This window comes from Clupea harengus, chromosome 16 (genome assembly GCF_900700415.2).
Source record: "Clupea harengus chromosome 16, Ch_v2.0.2, whole genome shotgun sequence".
In the NCBI taxonomy this organism is placed as follows: domain Eukaryota; kingdom Metazoa; phylum Chordata; class Actinopteri; order Clupeiformes; family Clupeidae; genus Clupea; species Clupea harengus.
In genome coordinates, this window is record NC_045167.1 from 15,615,514 (window position 1) to 15,633,778 (window position 18,265).

Here is an 18,265-nt window from a genome sequence, read left to right on the forward strand (position 1 = left end):
CCTGGTGCAGGTCCAACAATACTCTCTCTCACACACACACACGCTTCAGCAGAGCTTATGACAGTCTTCCCTTTCCTTAACTAAGAGGGACAGCTTCCATCCACCCACCGCCTACATCAGAGAGTGGGAGACGAGAGGCGGGGGCGACACACGGTTGTGTGGGAGGGAGCTGGACTCGACAGGCAGACACAGACACAGACACAGACACAGACACAGACACAGACACAGACACAGACAGGCCAGGGATGGAGAGAGAGGAGAGCACAGCAGCCAACGAGAGCGAGAGAGAGAGAGAGAGAGAGAGAGAGAGAGAGAGAGAGAGAGAGAGAGAGAGAGACGAGAGCACAGCAGCCAACAGTGACTGACAGGAAGAAAGAGAGAGAGAGAGAGAGGGAGAGGGAGGGAAAGAGGTAGAGGGCGAGGATGCAGAATAAAAGAGGAAGAGAGCGAGATGGTGGTGGTGGCAGAGACAGAGAGCAAAAGAGAGGAGAAGCTAGAGAGATGGCCTGACCACGCATGGCACTACTATAATTAGCCCATTAATTCAGCTACCAGAATGACAAGAGAGTTGACCCCCCCCCTCCAAAGAGACCTGCGTCAACTGAAGAGAAAGGGAGAAGATGGGGGGGGGGGGGGGGGGGTGTGTGTGATGAGAAATGGAAGGAAGAGGAAGAGAAGCCTCTGATGATAACCTTTCCCAGAAGACCAGGCTTTTTTGCACACTCTGTCTATTTATTTATTTATTTATGTATGTATTTCTCTCTCTCTCTCTCTCTCTCTCTCTCTCTCTCTCTCTCTCTCTCTCTCTCTCTCTCTCTCTCTCTCTCTCTCTCTCTCTCTCTCTCTCTCTCTCTCTCTCTCTCTCTCTCTCTCTCTCTCTGGACTCAATCTTGTGTGTGTGTGTGTCTATACATGCAGTAGGCAGTGGGGGTAAAATAAATAAATATCGATCCTGCACGCCCTCACACACACACAATAACACACACACACACACACTCTAAACTACGGGGTGCATTCCTGACGGCGGTGGCGTGCCGTGGCTCTCTCCTGCTGTGAATGAACGCACTGATTCCTTCCCATCCAGACCCTCTTAATGGGCTCTAATGACCATCAAAACAGCACAGAGAAAACACTCATCCACACACACTCTCTACACAAGCTGATACCCCTGGGATCCTGTGTGCATACACACACACACACACACACACACACACACACACACACAGAAACAAACACACTCTTTGCACAAGTTTATACCTCTGGATCCTACACACATACACTCCTATAGTCATATTCATAAAAATGCATGCGCATAGAGATGCTCGTAAATGCACACACACACACACACACACACACACACACACACACACACACACACACACACACACACACACACACACACACAAAGAGAGTTTCTGAGACATAAACACTCTAAAATGGGACACAAACAGGTGTGAAAAAAATGCGCCCACACAGATTCCCACACGTACAATATAAATAAATAACCCTCTAACAAATAGACCCTCAATTCCCACAGTGCGATGTGCCATTTGCAGAGCTCTTACTCCTTGCTCCAAATCACTGTTTACACTCAGGAAATTACCCCACACACCTGACACCACACGCCTGCTTGCAGACGCCGAGTGTGTCATCAGAGAACAACAGTGACAGTTGAAAAGACAATAAGTCAAATATCAGAACACATTTGCCATCTCCCCTTCCAGTACCCAGCCTGGCCTCGGGCAGTGCATCGGACTGACAGGCTCCATTTAGTACTCAGAGCCTGAGCTCAGTGCTGAGTGCATTCTGGGAGCACAGGAGCTCCATCCCCAGCAGTGTGGCTCACCTCTGCTACCCTAAACACATCAGCAGCAAGGCTAGACTGTGGTCTGGTTACTATGGGGCTACGGGAGTGAGGGGACACAGCTGGCCCAACACTGATAGGTTCATGTTAGAGCACCGTAGCAGGGTAGGTGAGGACAGCACAGTCACACTGAGCTGCAGGGACCGGGGCTTTCAGTAGGTCCCCACACCCCCCCTCCCCACTCGGCTCACCTGGAAGAGGGCGGCAGCCAGGTAGACGCTGGTGAAGATGGGCGTGAGCGTGGTGTGGCCGCTCTTCATCAGGTGGATGGTGTAGAGGAAGATCATGTGACCTGGGAGGACCAGCAGGAGAAGCACCTGCGCCGAGCGGTGATTGGCTCCTGAGACAGGGGGAGGATAGAGTAATGGGGAGGAGGAGAGGTTTAATACTCATTTATTCATCCACTTTTCTAACAGTTACATTAATGCACCCCTCAAAACACATAACGCATGAGAAGATCTAATACAGGCAACAAGTCAGAAAGAGAGAGAGAGAGACAGGAGGAGGAAGAGAGCAAGTGAGTGGACAGAAAGAAAGGGAGAGAGAGAGAGAGAGAGAGAGAGAGAGAGAGAGAGAGAGTTGGTGTAAAGGGTGGAGAATAGAGAGAAAAGGAGAGAGGGGAGAACTATGGTACAAAACGACAGGAAATAAGAAGTCAAGCCAAGACAGAGAACAAAAAAAGCACAGATAGATACCTGGAGTACCCAGAATAAGACTCTCACACACACACACACACACACACACACACACACACACACACACACACACACACACACACACACACACACACACACACACACACACACACACCACACACACCACACACACACACCACACACACACACACACACAGACACAGACACAAGCACATTACACTTCATTTTGCTTGCTTCCCTGCCTGCATTTGCAAACTTCGGCAAAGCATTTTGAATAGAGAAAAGAAGATAGTGGTAAAAAGACACATCATCAGAGAGAGAAAGAGTGTTTCAGGAGAATGGATGACTCTGCCTCTGCTCTTGGCCTGCTTGCTGATAGACTGAGGCCCAGGAGTATGATTTAGACTTTAGAGTGTCTCTCTCTCAAGCTTCCAATCTGGGCTTCTAGTTATGGCACACTCACAAACCAAAAGCACACAAGCAGGAAAAGAAAAAAACACACACACAAACAAAAACAAAGACAAGACACATAAATCCACGCAAGCACAGCCATGAAACAAACACACACACCCTTTCTTTCTCCTCCCCTTCTAACAATCCCTCTCCCACTCGGGGGAATACCTGAACCGTCTCTGCTGACAGCCACTCTAAGCAGCTCTTGCCCCTGCCTTTTGTCTCCACGGCCCGGGTGAAACGGAGCCGCACGCCCCCGCTAAGGTACACTGTGCTCTGGCCTCAGAGAGGTAGATCACATGGCAGATGAGTGCGGATCCTCTCCCGAACTGTCATTATCCACTTACGGCTCCTCACAGGCCTCAGCCCTCTGGCTCATTGTAATTAGAGGCAATGGGTTTTAGTATAAATACAAATTAGCTCCATAGCTGATTCATGTGTCGTGATGACAAGTGTGCAGAGACTGGGTATTTGGGGTTGAAATTTCAAGGATTACGGTCGGCCTCGGGGCTCACCGGGCTTGCCGTGATTACACATCAAGCCTCTTTGGAGTGAATCAGTTGACAAAAATAGCTTGCTTTCAAAATCGCTGAATATGTTGTAATTTTCCACACAACCAAGGCAAGATCTCAGACCTGTCCCCTTTCTCAGGCAGTCCTGTGTTTATCTTCTGGGGGAAAGGGCAGAGTTGATCTCAGATCAGTCAGGCAGTCCTGTGTTTATCTTCTGGGGGAAAGGGCAGAGTTGCCTACTTGAATAAAAAGCTAGCGAGGCTGCACTGTTATCTATGAAGGATCAGTTACTGATGCGATCATACTGTATGTGTGTGTGTGTGTGTGTGTCACTGCACTAGTGCGTGGAGTGTCCATCTTGTGTTCGGTGTCTGTGGGGCGTCACTGCTCTAACGCAATGTCTCAATAGACCCTGAGCTGCTCTCAGCCGGTGCCAAGCCCCTGCATCTGCACTAGCTGTGGCTCAGCCGTGGCCAATGGGAGGGGCGGTGTGGTGCGGTGCGGTGCGGTGCTGTAGACACGCGCTGTGGTCCGGTGCCGTGGCTCCTCACCTGAGCCACAGAAGGTGCGGCAGGGGTAGTAGCAGCCCTTGGCCTCGTCGGGCACCTCCCCGGGGGCACTGTGGAAGTGCAGGTACGTGGAGATGCGGCTGGACTGGATGGCAACCAAGTTCCCACCAATGCCTGGGAGAGAAGGACAGAAAGAAAGAATGAAACAGGCTGTGACTTTTAATAAGAAAATAAACATTAATGATAAACAAATCAGTCTATATCACTAATTAAAACTAGCCTCAACGAGTAACTTTAGGTGGAGTCGACAGCTCTGGCGAAATGTTGTTGATATTCGGGCTCAACGGCTAATCAAATTACACCCCTCCCTTCTGTGCTCCTGAAGCAACGTGATGATTGGCTTGGATTATTTATGACTCAGTCCAGGCCACTTTGTTTCTGATTTACAGAGCCAGGACCCGAGTTTTTTTTGAGCGCACACACCAAATGGACAGTTAAGAGTACCGTGAGGAGCAATTCGCTCATAGATTCATGCATGTATGTATGTTTCTCGCATTTAATAAAATAATTTACTGAATGATTTGTGACTTATGCGTGTATGAGAGAGAAGGAGGGACAGACAGAGAAAGAGGTGTGATATGGACAAAAATAATAACAAAAAATGCCCTCATTAGGAATTACCACTGCGTCTCCCTCCCCTTCCCTTCTCTCTCATACATTTCCTCACCCTTGTGTCAGTCTCTTTCTCCCTCCATAAACACCAGCACAGAAAACAAAAACACGGAGGGGGAGATTTTAGATAGGAGGGGCTGGGTGTGGAACTGGGTGCATATGAGGAAAGGAAGAGAGACAAAGAAACGAGAAAAAGAGGAAAAATGTAATAAAAATAAAAAAAGAGAGAAATACTGAGAGGGAGAAAGAGAAAGAACGAATAAGCCTATGAGTACTGTTCTTCTCCTCTGTGGTGTCTGGTGTTTCATTTGTCTGAAACTGGAAGATATTTGTCACCAGAACAATAATGTCAGCAGTCTCACCAAACAAAGACAAGGGCTGTTAGTACACATCAAAGTGACCTTTACCACTTCGCTTAAAAATCACACAAAACACACACACACACACACACACACGTTCTCCCTGAAGCCACAAAGGCACCCATGCGCATCACCTAAACACTCTCTGTTGTGACTCAAAGGGATCTGGTCACCCAAACACTCTTATTCAAAGATGACACCATGTTTCTTTGAAAGGTCAGACAGTGGCATTTATAAGACTAGTGACCACAGCACCCTGAGGAATTGTGCCAGGGTGTGTCTGTCTGTGTGTGTGTGTGAGTGTCTGTGTGTCTGTCTGAGAGAGTGTGTCTGAGTGTGCGTGCGTGTGTGTGTGTGTGTGCGTGTGTGTGTGTGAGAGAGTGTCTGTGTGTCTGTTGGAGAGAGTGTGTGTGAGTGTGCGTGTGCGTGTGAGTGTGTGTGTCTGTGTGTGTCTGTGTGTGTGTGTGTGTGTGTGTGTGAATGTGTGTGTGTGTGTGTGTGTGTGTGTGTGTGAGTGAGTGTCTGTGTGTGTGTGTATGTATGTGTGTGTGTGCGAGGGAACTGGGTGGAGGTTGATGAACCACCTTCTCCGTCCTCAGTGCCCAATTACTGCAATGATTGTTCAGCATCTCCCCAGATCCCTAAACCTAATTCTGGTCATTCATAACATACAGACTATCAGACAGATCTCTCATTAGCGCTATTTAATTAAAAGCTTATCTGTGCTTATGACAGCAAACAGGGACTGATCCTTTTTAAATTGGGAAAAGTATGTGTGTGTGTGTGTGTGTGTGTGTGTGAAAGAAAGAAATCTCAGTCCTACAATGATGAGTAGGGCAGTGCATGTGTGTCACACACACACATATATGAACACACACACACACATAGAAGTGCCACAGTCTTAGGTCTGACGGCATGACAGCATTAGTAGGGGCTCTAATCTGGGTCAGTGGACTGATGGAGGCGTTTTTGGGATGCAGGAAAGAGAACTGACAGCCCAGCAAGGGGTGTGTGTGTGTGTGTGTGTGTGTGTGTGTGTGTGTGTGTGTGTGTCCCTTCCCCTGCTGGCACCGTCTGGCTTATTGTGCCTCTGGGCACAGGAGCGGGCACGTCTCTGTGTCTCTGTGTGTTTTGGGTGGGGTGGGGTGGGGGGGCTGTTTCTGTCCCCTCTCATCTCAGAAAGGAAGTGTGAGTGTGTGTCTGTCTGTGCCTCCTCTAACCACAGGAAGTGAGTGTGTGTGTGTGTGTGTGTGTGTGTGTGTGTGTGTGTGTCTCTGTCTCCTCTCATCTCCTCCACTGGACAATTCGATGTCTTCTTGGCCTTCCTCACCTTATCTCCTCCACGTCCTCCACCTCCTCTCACCTGTCTAGCGCTCTCCTATCCTCTCCTCTCCTTGTCAGCTCATTTCTTGATCTTTTCCTCTCCTCTTCCACATGCTGCTATCTGTTCTGTTTTATTCTACTCCTTTCTCCTCCCTTCTCTACACTCTCTCCAATTCTCTCTAATGATAAATCTGTTGCATCCACATCACAACTACTTCAAAAGATATTATCATCCAGAGATATGTACTCACACACACACACACACACACACACACACACACACACACACACACACACACACACACACACACACACACACACACACACACACACACACACACACACACACACACACACACACACACACAAATCTCTCACAGCTTGATATCTGAGGGAAGCCCTGTGTGTTTGCGATGCCAATTACAGCGCACAGCCGCTTCCATCACTAAACGTCTCTCATTAGTGATTTTTAATTAAAAGTTTATCAGTCTGTGAGGAACGCCAGCACCAATGGAGCGATCCCTACTCAAGATGAGAGACATGTGTGCGTGTGTGTGTGTTTGTGTGCGTAAGTGTGTTCCAATCTGTGTGCATCTTACAAAGATAACGTGTATGATCATGACAGGAGACTTGCATCTGTTTGTGTGTGTGTGTGTGTGTGTGTACAGAATGCACACACACACACACACACACACACACACACACACACACACACACACACACACACACACCCTCATTATCACCCATCAATTAGAGCGCAGGTCATGTTTTACCATCAGCTCTGACATAGGCACCACAGAGGGACATCTGTCAAGGATTAATTTAAACTACTGGCTGCAGCAGTGTGTCTGTGTGTGTGTGTGTGTGTCTGCGTGAAATCACAGACTGGTACTGGGAAAGTGATAAGAGAACGGATGCCAGGACTAAACAAGGGTGTGTATGCATGTGTGTGTGTGTGTGTGTGTGTGTGTGTGTCTGTGTGTGTCTGTGTGCGTGTATGTGTGCGTGTATGTGTGAGTGTGTGTGTGTGCGTGCGTGCAAGTCTTACCATTGATGACGGGAGTGTAAACTACAATGCCAGCCAGGTTGGGATCTGACACCGTCTTGTCCAGGATGAGGCCACCAATGCTAAGGAGAAGAACACATGATATATTTCATAATGTGTGTGTCTACTTTTCGGTGTGTGTGTGTGTGTGTGTGTGCGTGTTTTCCATACATCAGTGATGGGAAACTCTTTCTCAGAGCATTCTTGCTGACTTTGGAACTCAGGTTACCGCATAAAATGCTCTCATCTGTTTCTCATCTATGACAGCATTATTCTGTGTGTGTGTGTGTGTGTGTGTGTGTGTGTGTGTGTGTGTGTGTGTGTGTGTGTAGAGGGGTTTCACATATGGCTAGAAGTGTGAGAGACTGAAGTGTAAGGACGATGAGTCACAATGAGTCACAGACTGAGGGGTATGCCCCAATCACAGAGAGAGAGAGAGAGAGAAAGAGAGACAGAGCGAGAGAGACGGACAGACAGACAGACAGACAGACAGTTTGTTAGTCTGGACATGTCTCTGTGTCAGAGGCCCTGGGGTTGGACATCTCCCGTGCTCATCGAAGCAGAAGGTCGTGTGCATCTGCATATGTCAGGGTACAGCCAACACAAGAGCCCACAGTCATTTTTATTCTTCAGTGCCACTGGGCTCACACACACACAGACAGACAGACAGACAGACAGACAGACAGACAGACAGACAGACAGACAGACAGACAGACAGACAGACACACACACATTGAGGACCATGAAACTTGAGTAGTTAGATATAGAGGTGAGCAAGGCAAACATCTGCATTTGGAGCTATGGGACTGACTGGGCAGGGGAGGATGAAAGCATCTATATGGGGGTTCATTACATTGGGAAAGAGAAAGAGTACAGGAGAAAGAACATTTTCATCCTGTGTATGTCGCTTCAGTGTGTGTACGTGTGTGTGTGTGTAATTGTGTGATCATAGAGTGGAACCCCCGTATTCGCTAATGCAGTAACCACGGTTTCAGTTATCCGTGGTTATTCGCGGGCCAAAAAGATTCAGTGGAAAATGCCAAAAATAAACGGTTCAGACGTTTTCAATTCTCTTTAAGCACATCCCATTTCTCTTGCATGTTTGCGCTTGATTTCTCCGTCTTTTTTGCATTCCGTTCTCGCTTCCTGCGCATTTTTATCAAAGCGAGGGGCTAGAACGAAATGAAAGAACAGGAGGATGGAAAGAAGGAAGGAAGGGAAAAATGTTGTGTACATTCCTTGAGGGTTGAGGGTTAATAAAAAACGCCAGAATCCCGTTCTTTCGAGAGAAAGAGAGAGAGAGAGAGAGAGAGAGAGAGAGAGCACATCACTTTTATAAAAGTGTACTGTTCTAATTGCTTAATTTCATTATTAATTGTATTATTGCTGTTGACGTCTTATTGTGCGTAAAACACAGTTACTGTATATGGTGTTCCCTACTATCCGTGGTTTTGGCCATCAGCAGTATGTCTTAAGGAACATATCCCTGGGATACGGGGGCATATACTGTACATTTGTGTCTATGTATGCTTGTGTGCAGTTGTATATATGAATATGTGCATGTATACACAAGTGTGTGTGTGTGTGTGTGTGTGTGTGTGTGTGTGTGTGATACCTGCTGATTATCATGGCGGTGATGACGGGCTCCCAGCCGGAGTAGAGCAGCGTGCGGCTAGCTGGGTGCTTGGAAGAGATGACGATCCACAGAGGAGTCAGAGACAGGAAGAAGGCACACACCAGTGATGACACGTACGGGTGAGAGTCTGATGGGAGACCGGGGGAGGTCGGGGGTCGGGGGGGAGAGAGAACATTATATAGGGAGAGACCAATGAAAAGAGAAAGAGAGATACACAGAGGATAGAACAATGGAAAGAGAGAATGACAGATGACACAAAAAGGAAAACATAGGATAACATGGCAAAAGTAAGATGGCAAAAGAGCAATATTGATGGATGGTACAGAGGAGGGGAGAGAGTGAGGAGAGAGAGGGGAGAGAGAGGGGAGAGAGGGAGGGGAGAGGAGAGAGGGAGAGAGTGAGGGAGAGAGTGAGGAGAGAGAGAGGAGAGAGAGTGAGGAAAGAGAGGAGAGAGTGAGGAGAGAGTGGAGAGAGTGAGGAGAGAGAGGAGAGAGTGAGGAGAGAGAGTGAGGGAGAGAGTGAGGGGACAGAGAGGGGAGAGAGTGAGGAGAGAGAGGGGAGAGAGTGAGGAGAGAGAGAGGAGAGAGAGTGAGGAAAGAGAGGAGAGAGTGAGGAGAGAGAGTGAGGGAGAGAGTGAGGGGACAGAGAGTGGAGAGAGTGAGGAGAGTGAGGAGAGAGTGAGGAGAGAGAGGAGAGAGAGGAGAGAGAGGAGAGAGTGGAGAGAGTGAGGAGAGAGAGGAGAGAGGAGAGAGAGGAGAGAGAGGAGAGAGTGAGGAGAGAGAGGAGAGAGTGAGGAGAGAGAGTGAGGGAGAGAGTGAGGGGACAGAGAGGGGAGAAAGTGAGGAGAGAGAGGGGAGAGAGGAGAGAGTGAGGAGAGAGAGGAGAGAGTGAGGAGAGAGAGTGAGGGGAGAGAGGGGAGAGAGTGAGGGGAGAGAGGGGAGAGAGTGAGGGGAGAGAGGGAAAGAGAGTGAGAGGGAAAGAGAGCGAGGGGAGAGAGAGTGAGGGGAGAGAGAGTGGGGAGGAGAGCGAGAGGGGAGGAGAGCGAGACAGAGTCACTTCAACTAAAAAAGGGAAGATTCAGGGATCCCACAGAGCCATGCTGTGGCGTGGGACTCATAGTATCCTATTGAGCTGGCAGACAGTGGAAGCTTCTGGAAAAAGCCCAGGCGGGCCAGGAATACAGCCTAATGGAAACTGCCCAGAGCCTCAGGCCGCTCATGTGGCCGCTTACATCAACAGCCCTCTTCTCTCCCTCCAAGAATTAGTCAGCAGTCTAGGCCGCTGAGGACTATGGTTTAGTCATACCACACACACACACACACTCTCTCACACACACACTCTCTCTCTCTCTCTGTCTCTCTCTCTCTCCCTCACACACATACTGATGACCACTCTTACATCCCATTGCAGCATCCAGACAACACTGAATAACACACACTGATGCTGTTGCCGCAAGCTGTCTGCAGTGGACCACACACACACACACACACATTCATGTGCAGATGTAAACATAGAAGTACAGCAATACATTTGCAAGGGAACACAAAAACCATCACACAAATACACACATCGTCACAGGTTAAGTCCAGCAGTGGAACACAGAAACAGAGTGACACACACGCACACGCACACGCACACGCACACGCACACACACACACACACACACACACACACACACTACCCTGAAGGACATTAGTCTTAATCCCCACCCTAATATGCCAGCTCTCCTTCCACAACCTGGGCTTTTGTGTCCAACCTAGAAATATCTTCCATATCCCCTACTTAATCACTGTGTACAATACATCACTGTAGAGACAGTGGAAATGTCCTTAACACAACCCAAACTCAACCCACACACACACACACACACATACACACATACACACATACACACACACACACTTACTCACTGAGGGAAACAGGTGTCTGGACCCAACTGAGCGTGCCCTCTCAGGCCAGGTGTTTCTCCCACTACACCAAACTCACCCTGACTGCCTCCAACAACAACACTTTAAATGGCCTGACATAGACAAACACTTCTTTATTTAACCCAAATAATTCACTTACAAAACACTCACATACACACATGGTTCTTGTCTCATTATGCACTAATACCCATCCCAGAAACAGTCATGGGTGCCTGCTCCGGTGCCTGACCATAATGACAGGCTAGAGCTGGAAAACGGAGGCCCACGCTTTGGGTCCTCAGCCGGCACCAGAGGGCTGGAATGGCCTGGTAAGTGCCTGACCAGAAACGCTACCGCCGCTGCTGCTATCCAGCTCCAGCGCTGTGAACTCGCTGACCCTCTGAGTCACGAGGGGAACGAAAAAAAAAAAAAAAAAAAAAAAAGAGAGAGAGACAGGGAGAGGAACAGAGACAACAAACAAACACGAAAATAACGTTTGAGAGAGAGAGAGAGGTGGAGGATGAGGACGAAGGGTGAGGAGGCTGTTTTTAGACGGAGTGGGCGTCTGCTGGGCATGGCCATGGGCATGGGCTGTTTGTCTGCCCACGTGATGGCACACACAGGTTTGCGGCGCTTTGGAGGAGGCTGGAGCTGGATGGACACCCGGCTGGCACAGACCTCCGCAGCTCCCTCACCTCATTTCACCTCGCCACGCGGTTTACAAGAGCCTGAGGAGGAGTGAGTGTGTGTGTGTGTGTGTGTGTGTGCGTGTGTGTCTGTGTGTGTGTGTGTGTGTGTGTGTGTACTGTGTGGGAGATGGGGTGGGGGGTTGCTGGTTATCAGTGTGTGCCATCAAGGAAAAGTGCTTCTATTTAACACTGAGCACATAAACCATCATTCAACTCTCTCACACTGTGTGTGTGTGTGTCTGTGTCTGTGTGTTTGCGTGCATCTGTGGTGTAAGGAGAGCGACATTCACTGCAAACCCTCTGACAGACTCCTACCTAGCATGCAGACAGATTTACACAAAATTCTCACCATGAAACGCTCTCTGTGAAGTAATGCTGCATCTTTCCCTTCCTTTCTCCACACAGGGCGCACACAGACACACTCACGCATACACACACACACACTCTCACACACACATACACACACACACACACACACTTCTTCCATTTATGTTTGCCTCTTGAGTCAAATGCAGGCCTGGAGTGTTTCCACTTTCACCATGAGTAACACGGCAAAATTGAACTGAACAACATGGGAAGCACGGTGACTGCTAGTGACCACACATCAACCTCACATTCACCAACTTTACAATGACGCTAACCTTCTACGTTTTTTTTTTTTTTTTTCACACAGTCCGACATTGTGGTTCGTCGGTACGATATGGATGTGTTCTGACCCATGATGGCCACCATTGGGCAAAACAATTCTCCTTTGCCATTCCGTCAGGGTGATCTTTCCAGACCAATGCATTTACATCTGATAGTTAGACTTCCCTACAGAACCTCCAGTGAAAAGATAGTATGCATTTCCATGCATTTATCAGCATATATGCACAACTGCACCTTTGGCTTTTCTAATTGTTCGGTGTTATGCCCTGATATCTCAATACGTTAATACGTACGAGGGAGATAAACAAAGAGTAAAGTTTTATTCGTTTTTGTTTTATCAAGGTCGATGGACATTCAAGTACACTTTGTGTGACATTGCAGGCTTCACTTCATCCAACAGGGAACAACTCTAGTAATATCTTCTGCACTCATAAAGAGCAAGAGCGCCACCTGTTGCCACTAGGAAAACGCTACACTCGTTTAAAAACATGGAGCCATGCAAGTAGGTCCTGTTGCATTTGGCACGTTGCGTTTACAAAATGAACAGCGCCCTCTTGTGGTAAAAAAGATCTACCAGTCGGGCCTTCACAGTCAGGGTGCCAACCTGAATTATACAACACTAAAGACAGAATGAAAGCCACTCAGATCCCATCCCCATCCTCTTAATATCTCTCTCTTCTTCTTTCTTTTACTCACACACACACACAGAGTGACAGAGAGAGAGAGAGAGAGAGAGAGAGAGAGAGAGAAAGAGAAAGAATAACACACACACACACACACACACACACACACACACTTACCCAGGCAATTGTAGAGCCCCTGGCTAATCCATGCCAGGATGGCCAGAGTGATGAGGTCACCAAAGCTGGCAGCGATTGGCGTGGCAACGTTGTCTGGGTTGATGCCCGTTTTCTTGGAACCCACGATGACCCCCACCATGATTATGCCTGCAGCACAAAGCAGAAGAGAGACAGGTCAGGTTCAGGTCAATTGCACCGAGGACATGAGAGTAGCAAAATGATCTCGGATCTTCTCACGATCTTATCCTGCGTTCACTGAGGAAGTCAACTTCTCTGGGGTAGTTCTCTACTGGGCATCTCTCACGCCTCTACACCTAAGGCTAAAGGCCTTTTTATGGTTCTACGACTCCGTTACTCAGTGGTCACGCAGTTGCCTCGACGGACTCGTTTTCATTTATGGTTCTCCGACGGTTGTGGGTGTTGTAAAGCATAAAAAAAAAGAGATGGCGGCGGACCAAACTCAGTAGATGGTCGGATTTGTACATAAAAGTTGTTTGTTTGACTTTTTTTTGCTTAGATTTTGTAAAAGTTACCGAGAAATAGACACTGTGCAATGTAAAAACCCCATTATTGTAACTGAAAAATACATCTGAGGGGATTTGCGAGGTGTCTGAGCCAGCTATCTAATGTTGGCATACTACTATCCACAAGGTAAACAGCGATGTATTGACAGATTGACGGAGTCAGATAGTTACAAAATTTGGGAGGTGCACGTCAGGCCACGGAGAGGTGCTCGGAGAGGGTTTGCAACGTCAACGTGTCTCTGTGTCTCCGAAAACGGACGACAATAAATTGCCCTTAAGGCTGAAGTAGTTGTTCAGTGAAAACACACTATGGAGAAAACCCTGCCATTATCTGTTTGGTTAACAAGGTTGAAAGAAAAAGACTGAAAGCATGATAGAAGACAAACTATACGCTCATAACACTTATAGAGTCAGTGGTCAGTTTATATATATGTGACGGAGTGTCTTGTTATGGACATGAGACTTTCACAAAAGCTCCCTCGAGCATGGAACCTATGAGCACAGCAGCACAGCACAAACTCAGGATTTCCAGTTGATTTAGAAATCAGTCTCCAGTATATGACCCACAACAAATGGAATAAAAAGAAACATAAGCACACTGTACAGAGTCCTTTGCCATCACTGGCAACCCCGGGTGACCCCTGATGACCTCTGACCTTGGAGCAGGGATGCGATGAAGGCAGTGGCCACGCTTGCGGAGCACATCAGCACGGCGTGACTCATCTGGAACTTTCCCTGGGGGATCCAGCCCAGCACCACGGCCGCCACGGCCGCCAGGAAGCCCACCACCGTCGCCTGCACCTGATGGGGGCGAGGAAGAGGAGGCGGAGGATGAAGCAGGGGAATGTTTATGATCTGTGTAATAGCCGGACTCCAATCCTCCAATCCTGTCAATCATTTAACCTACTGAGGGAATCCAGCTGTCCAACAAGACGCACAAGACATCCCTCTCTCATACCGGTTCAGGTTTTATGGACCCTCATTATGTTCTTATCTCAACAATAACACTCACTTAAGACTAACAATGATAAAGGAGTTTGCTATGGGTATGAGTTTTATGTTACCATCATGAATAAATGCCTAACTGAAAAATAATTATTCTGTGCAAGGTTCTATAACATTAAAGCAATTCCACTGAGATCCACTGTATGAAGTGCATTCAGAGATAAACTTATATCTTATATAAGATAGTAGTGTAGTACAACTTAAACTCCAAATTGCATAGGATCACATAAATCTTTCATGTGTATGAGTCTCAGTACCAGGTTCTAAGGACGAGTAATAACAAATCATTATTGACATCCAGAATTGATCTCTCAGGTCTTATCAGACCATCAGTGTCTTATCAGCGCTCCTAATTGACGGTCATAATTACCAGTGCTCTCTGAGAGATTAGATAAAGCCCCACGGGCCACTGATAAAGGAGGATGTTCTGAGAGGAAGCTGCTGTTTACCTGTTTGAGGGCCAGGTTCCCTATGATGAGATTCCACTTCTCTATGGGCGAGTCCATCTTCCCCACGTTCACCTACGGGGGAGCAAGACACACACAGACACACACACACAGACACACAGACACACAGACTGATTCAGGGCTGCTTTTCCCAACAGATTCACCTGCCCTTCCTTTTACAACAATTAATATTGCATACGACAGGAAGAGGATAATGATTCCGTGCAGCAGATGGCTTTAACCCAAAGCGAATGACATTGGGCTAAGTATTGCCAGTAATAGACATTTGTGCTAAAAGGAAATCAACCAACTCTGGCCATGGCCTCAGATATGCCAAAGCTGCACACTCAACCACCTAAGCGAGGAGAAGGGAGCTGTGGGTCAAAGCAAGAGACGGTACGTCAGGTCAGGTGGTTTGGCAAACAGACATTCTTCCACAGAAAAGAGCTGTCACCAGATCCTGTGGGCATTGGGTGCACCAGTCAGAGAGAGAGAGGTGAGGAGGGGAGGGGCCATCACTGCACAGAGGAGTGATTCTCTACTGTACCAACTGTGGACCTTATGCTCAAACAGAGGGAGTTTGTGTGTGTGTGTGTGTGTGTGTGTCTGTCTGTTTGTGGACATGATGGAGTACTGATACAGAGGGACAGAGGGACAGAGAGAGAGCGCGAGAGAGAGAGAGGCCGAGCGAGAGAGAGAGAGAGAAAGAGAAAGAGAGGCGAGGGGGAGAAAGAAAGAGTGAGGGGAAGGGGAACAATAAAGAGGGACTGTAACTAGCATGTAGGTGCAAGGTTGCCAGGCAGTTGTTTTCTCACAAAGGCGTAAAGTGTTTGAGACATGGGTGGGGAACAAAGCAATAGCAATGCATAATACACCCACCCCCCTGCTCCGCTCCCAGCTCTCACCCCTCCCCTCCCGCTCTTCTCCCCTGGATCTGTTTACTGTTCCAGCTCGAGGTGGAACGACAGATTTGCCGGGGTAACACCAGCCTGCTCTGACTGCCAGAGAGACTATGGACCTCTGGAGAACCTGGCACAGAAAAGAGGGAGAGTGGAGGAGTGTGTGTGTGTGTGTGTGTGTGTGTTCCTGTTCCTGAAACACTGCCAGTTCAGCACATTCCTCCCATAATACCTATTCCATGTGCCAGAACAAGAGTTAGGCAAGCTTTCTGGTGCAGCATTATATCACCAGAATGGGTCGACTCTATACCTCTCATTCACTTTACCTCACACACTTACATACATACACTAAATTAGATACTATATTACGACAGTGTATAATGCAGAAACCCTGGGGAGACTTCATCTCAGAACTCCTTTTACTTCTGCTCCTCTCATCACCTCCACGGCGCAGTGAAATACCTGAGTGTGCCGCCACAGATAGTAATAACAGGGTTGGGACCACACGCCTACGAGTGATCTACGACCTCAGCGAGCACTCTACCTGCTGGGGATCAACCAGCATGACCGGGTGTCACCACAGAGGACAAGCCCGGGCAAAGGGAGTCGCTGGAGGCCGCACTGTCGACCTCTCTGGTTACATCCCCCCCATAGGGCTTTAGAGCGCTAGCCGTGCACCTATTACCAGACGTGTCAATAGGGAGAAAATGACCTGTCTGGAGGTGTTTATGACGGGGGTGGCCAAAGGAGGCAGCGCGTCAGTTGGCTTCATAAAGGAGGGATACGTTCACAGTTCGTAGAAGCAAAGGAGATCATTACAGTGTCTGCAGCAAGCACAGCCTGGCCAGGTAAAAGTGCTAATTATGAGATGGATTTCAGACCTGGAGGAAGGAAAGCGGGAGGGAAATACTAAGAGAGATGAAGGAGGTAAACAGAGGGAAAGAGAGAATGAGATAGAGAGGAAAATGTGTACAATTTTCATAGAGAAGTTTGAGTGTTTGTCTGTCTACATACCGCTGTGGAAAGTCGAGAAGCCAGGGTCATCTCCAGGTTCCCCTTAAGTCCGAGCAGAGCTGGAACCAGAATGAAAATCTCTGTGATGTTCTTGAAGGCCTCCCAGTGCTGTCAGCGGAGAAAAGAGAGGATAGGAGAGATGGGAAAGAGAGGAGATAAAGAAAAAAGGGGCAAAAGAGAACATTGAACATTAGGGGCATCGTCAAAGAAGGATGCAGTGGATTAAAGTGGCCGAACTGAACAACACAAATGCAACATTCAAGTGGACTTCAATAAAACAGACGTAAGCCTGCTTCATAGTTAGCATACTGAGTTACAGCCCAACATTGCAGAACAGAACAATAACCAGGGGATCCTGATTAAAGGTCTTCCCACATTTTATATCACATTTTATATCATAAGGCAATAAAACCTACTATTTACAACAGCCAGACAGTTAGAGGCAGCTTTCATGATACGCTTCCTGTTTAATCTGAAAGACTTTCTAGTAGAACCTGAAGAGGAAGCGGGCAAAAGACAAAGGCCCACTTTCATTTCCTGGAGTTCTGATTGCTTTACTGCAAGAAAACAACTGTGGTTATCGGTTGAGTTTAATATTCAATCTAGATACAAACAGATGTTCTCTTTGTCTGTGTGATGTGAATGTAATGTCTATTTAATGCGTCACATTTTGCCAATAGTAGGACAAGGAATTGTATTTTACACTTCACTTTGTAATAACCTGTAACAGTTAACATTTAAACAGTGTTTTTCAGTCAATCAAAACAAAGCTTGAATAAACAATAAGCTCAGTCCAAAAGGTGAACCTTTGAACCAGTGAAGAATCCCTGCAAGCTCAACTTAAGTATCAAATAACAAGCACACTTCTACTGCTTTAAGTACAGTGATGGGTGATATTGTTTTCGATTTTTTTTTTATTGCTTTGTTTGCTTAGCTTGGAATCAGCCATTTCCACTGTAACTAGTGCAGCTACTGCATACATCCAAGACCATGCCTTAATGTTGGAATGAAGTACAACAGAACAACAGAATTCTGATTCTGATTCTGAACTGGTTGGACATGTGGCCACCCAAGGGGCTTCATGCCATCTTCTAGATATTGAGAAAAGCTGACTCAGCAACAAGACTAATTAGCTTTCAGGTTCTGATTGGCGTGCACTGATTACCAAGAACCTAGAGTACATGCCATATGCCTATTTGGGCTTTGCATTCAGGCCGTATGATGTAACAGGAGAGGTAAGTTGTGGTGATTGACAGAACTGATAGAGAACAGGGTGTACTTGTGTGCAACGCTCAGCTCAGCTC

General features: G+C 47.6%; 1 protein-coding gene across 1 annotated transcript in view; it reads right to left on the reverse strand.

Annotated features, from left to right (window-relative positions):
* slc41a2b (solute carrier family 41 member 2b) overlaps positions 1-18,265 on the reverse strand; it is a 31,803-nt gene that overhangs the window by 11,895 nt on the left and 1,643 nt on the right. The window contains exons 3-10 of the mRNA XM_012823497.3: positions 16,962-17,069; positions 15,052-15,123; positions 14,254-14,398; positions 13,074-13,220; positions 9,009-9,156; positions 7,397-7,476; positions 4,037-4,168; positions 2,056-2,204 (exon numbers count right to left, since the gene is read on the reverse strand). Coding sequence (XP_012678951.1) covers positions 2,056-2,204; positions 4,037-4,168; positions 7,397-7,476; positions 9,009-9,156; positions 13,074-13,220; positions 14,254-14,398; positions 15,052-15,123; positions 16,962-17,069 — 981 coding nt within the window. The remainder of the gene's footprint in view (positions 1-2,055; positions 2,205-4,036; positions 4,169-7,396; positions 7,477-9,008; positions 9,157-13,073; positions 13,221-14,253; positions 14,399-15,051; positions 15,124-16,961; positions 17,070-18,265) is intronic.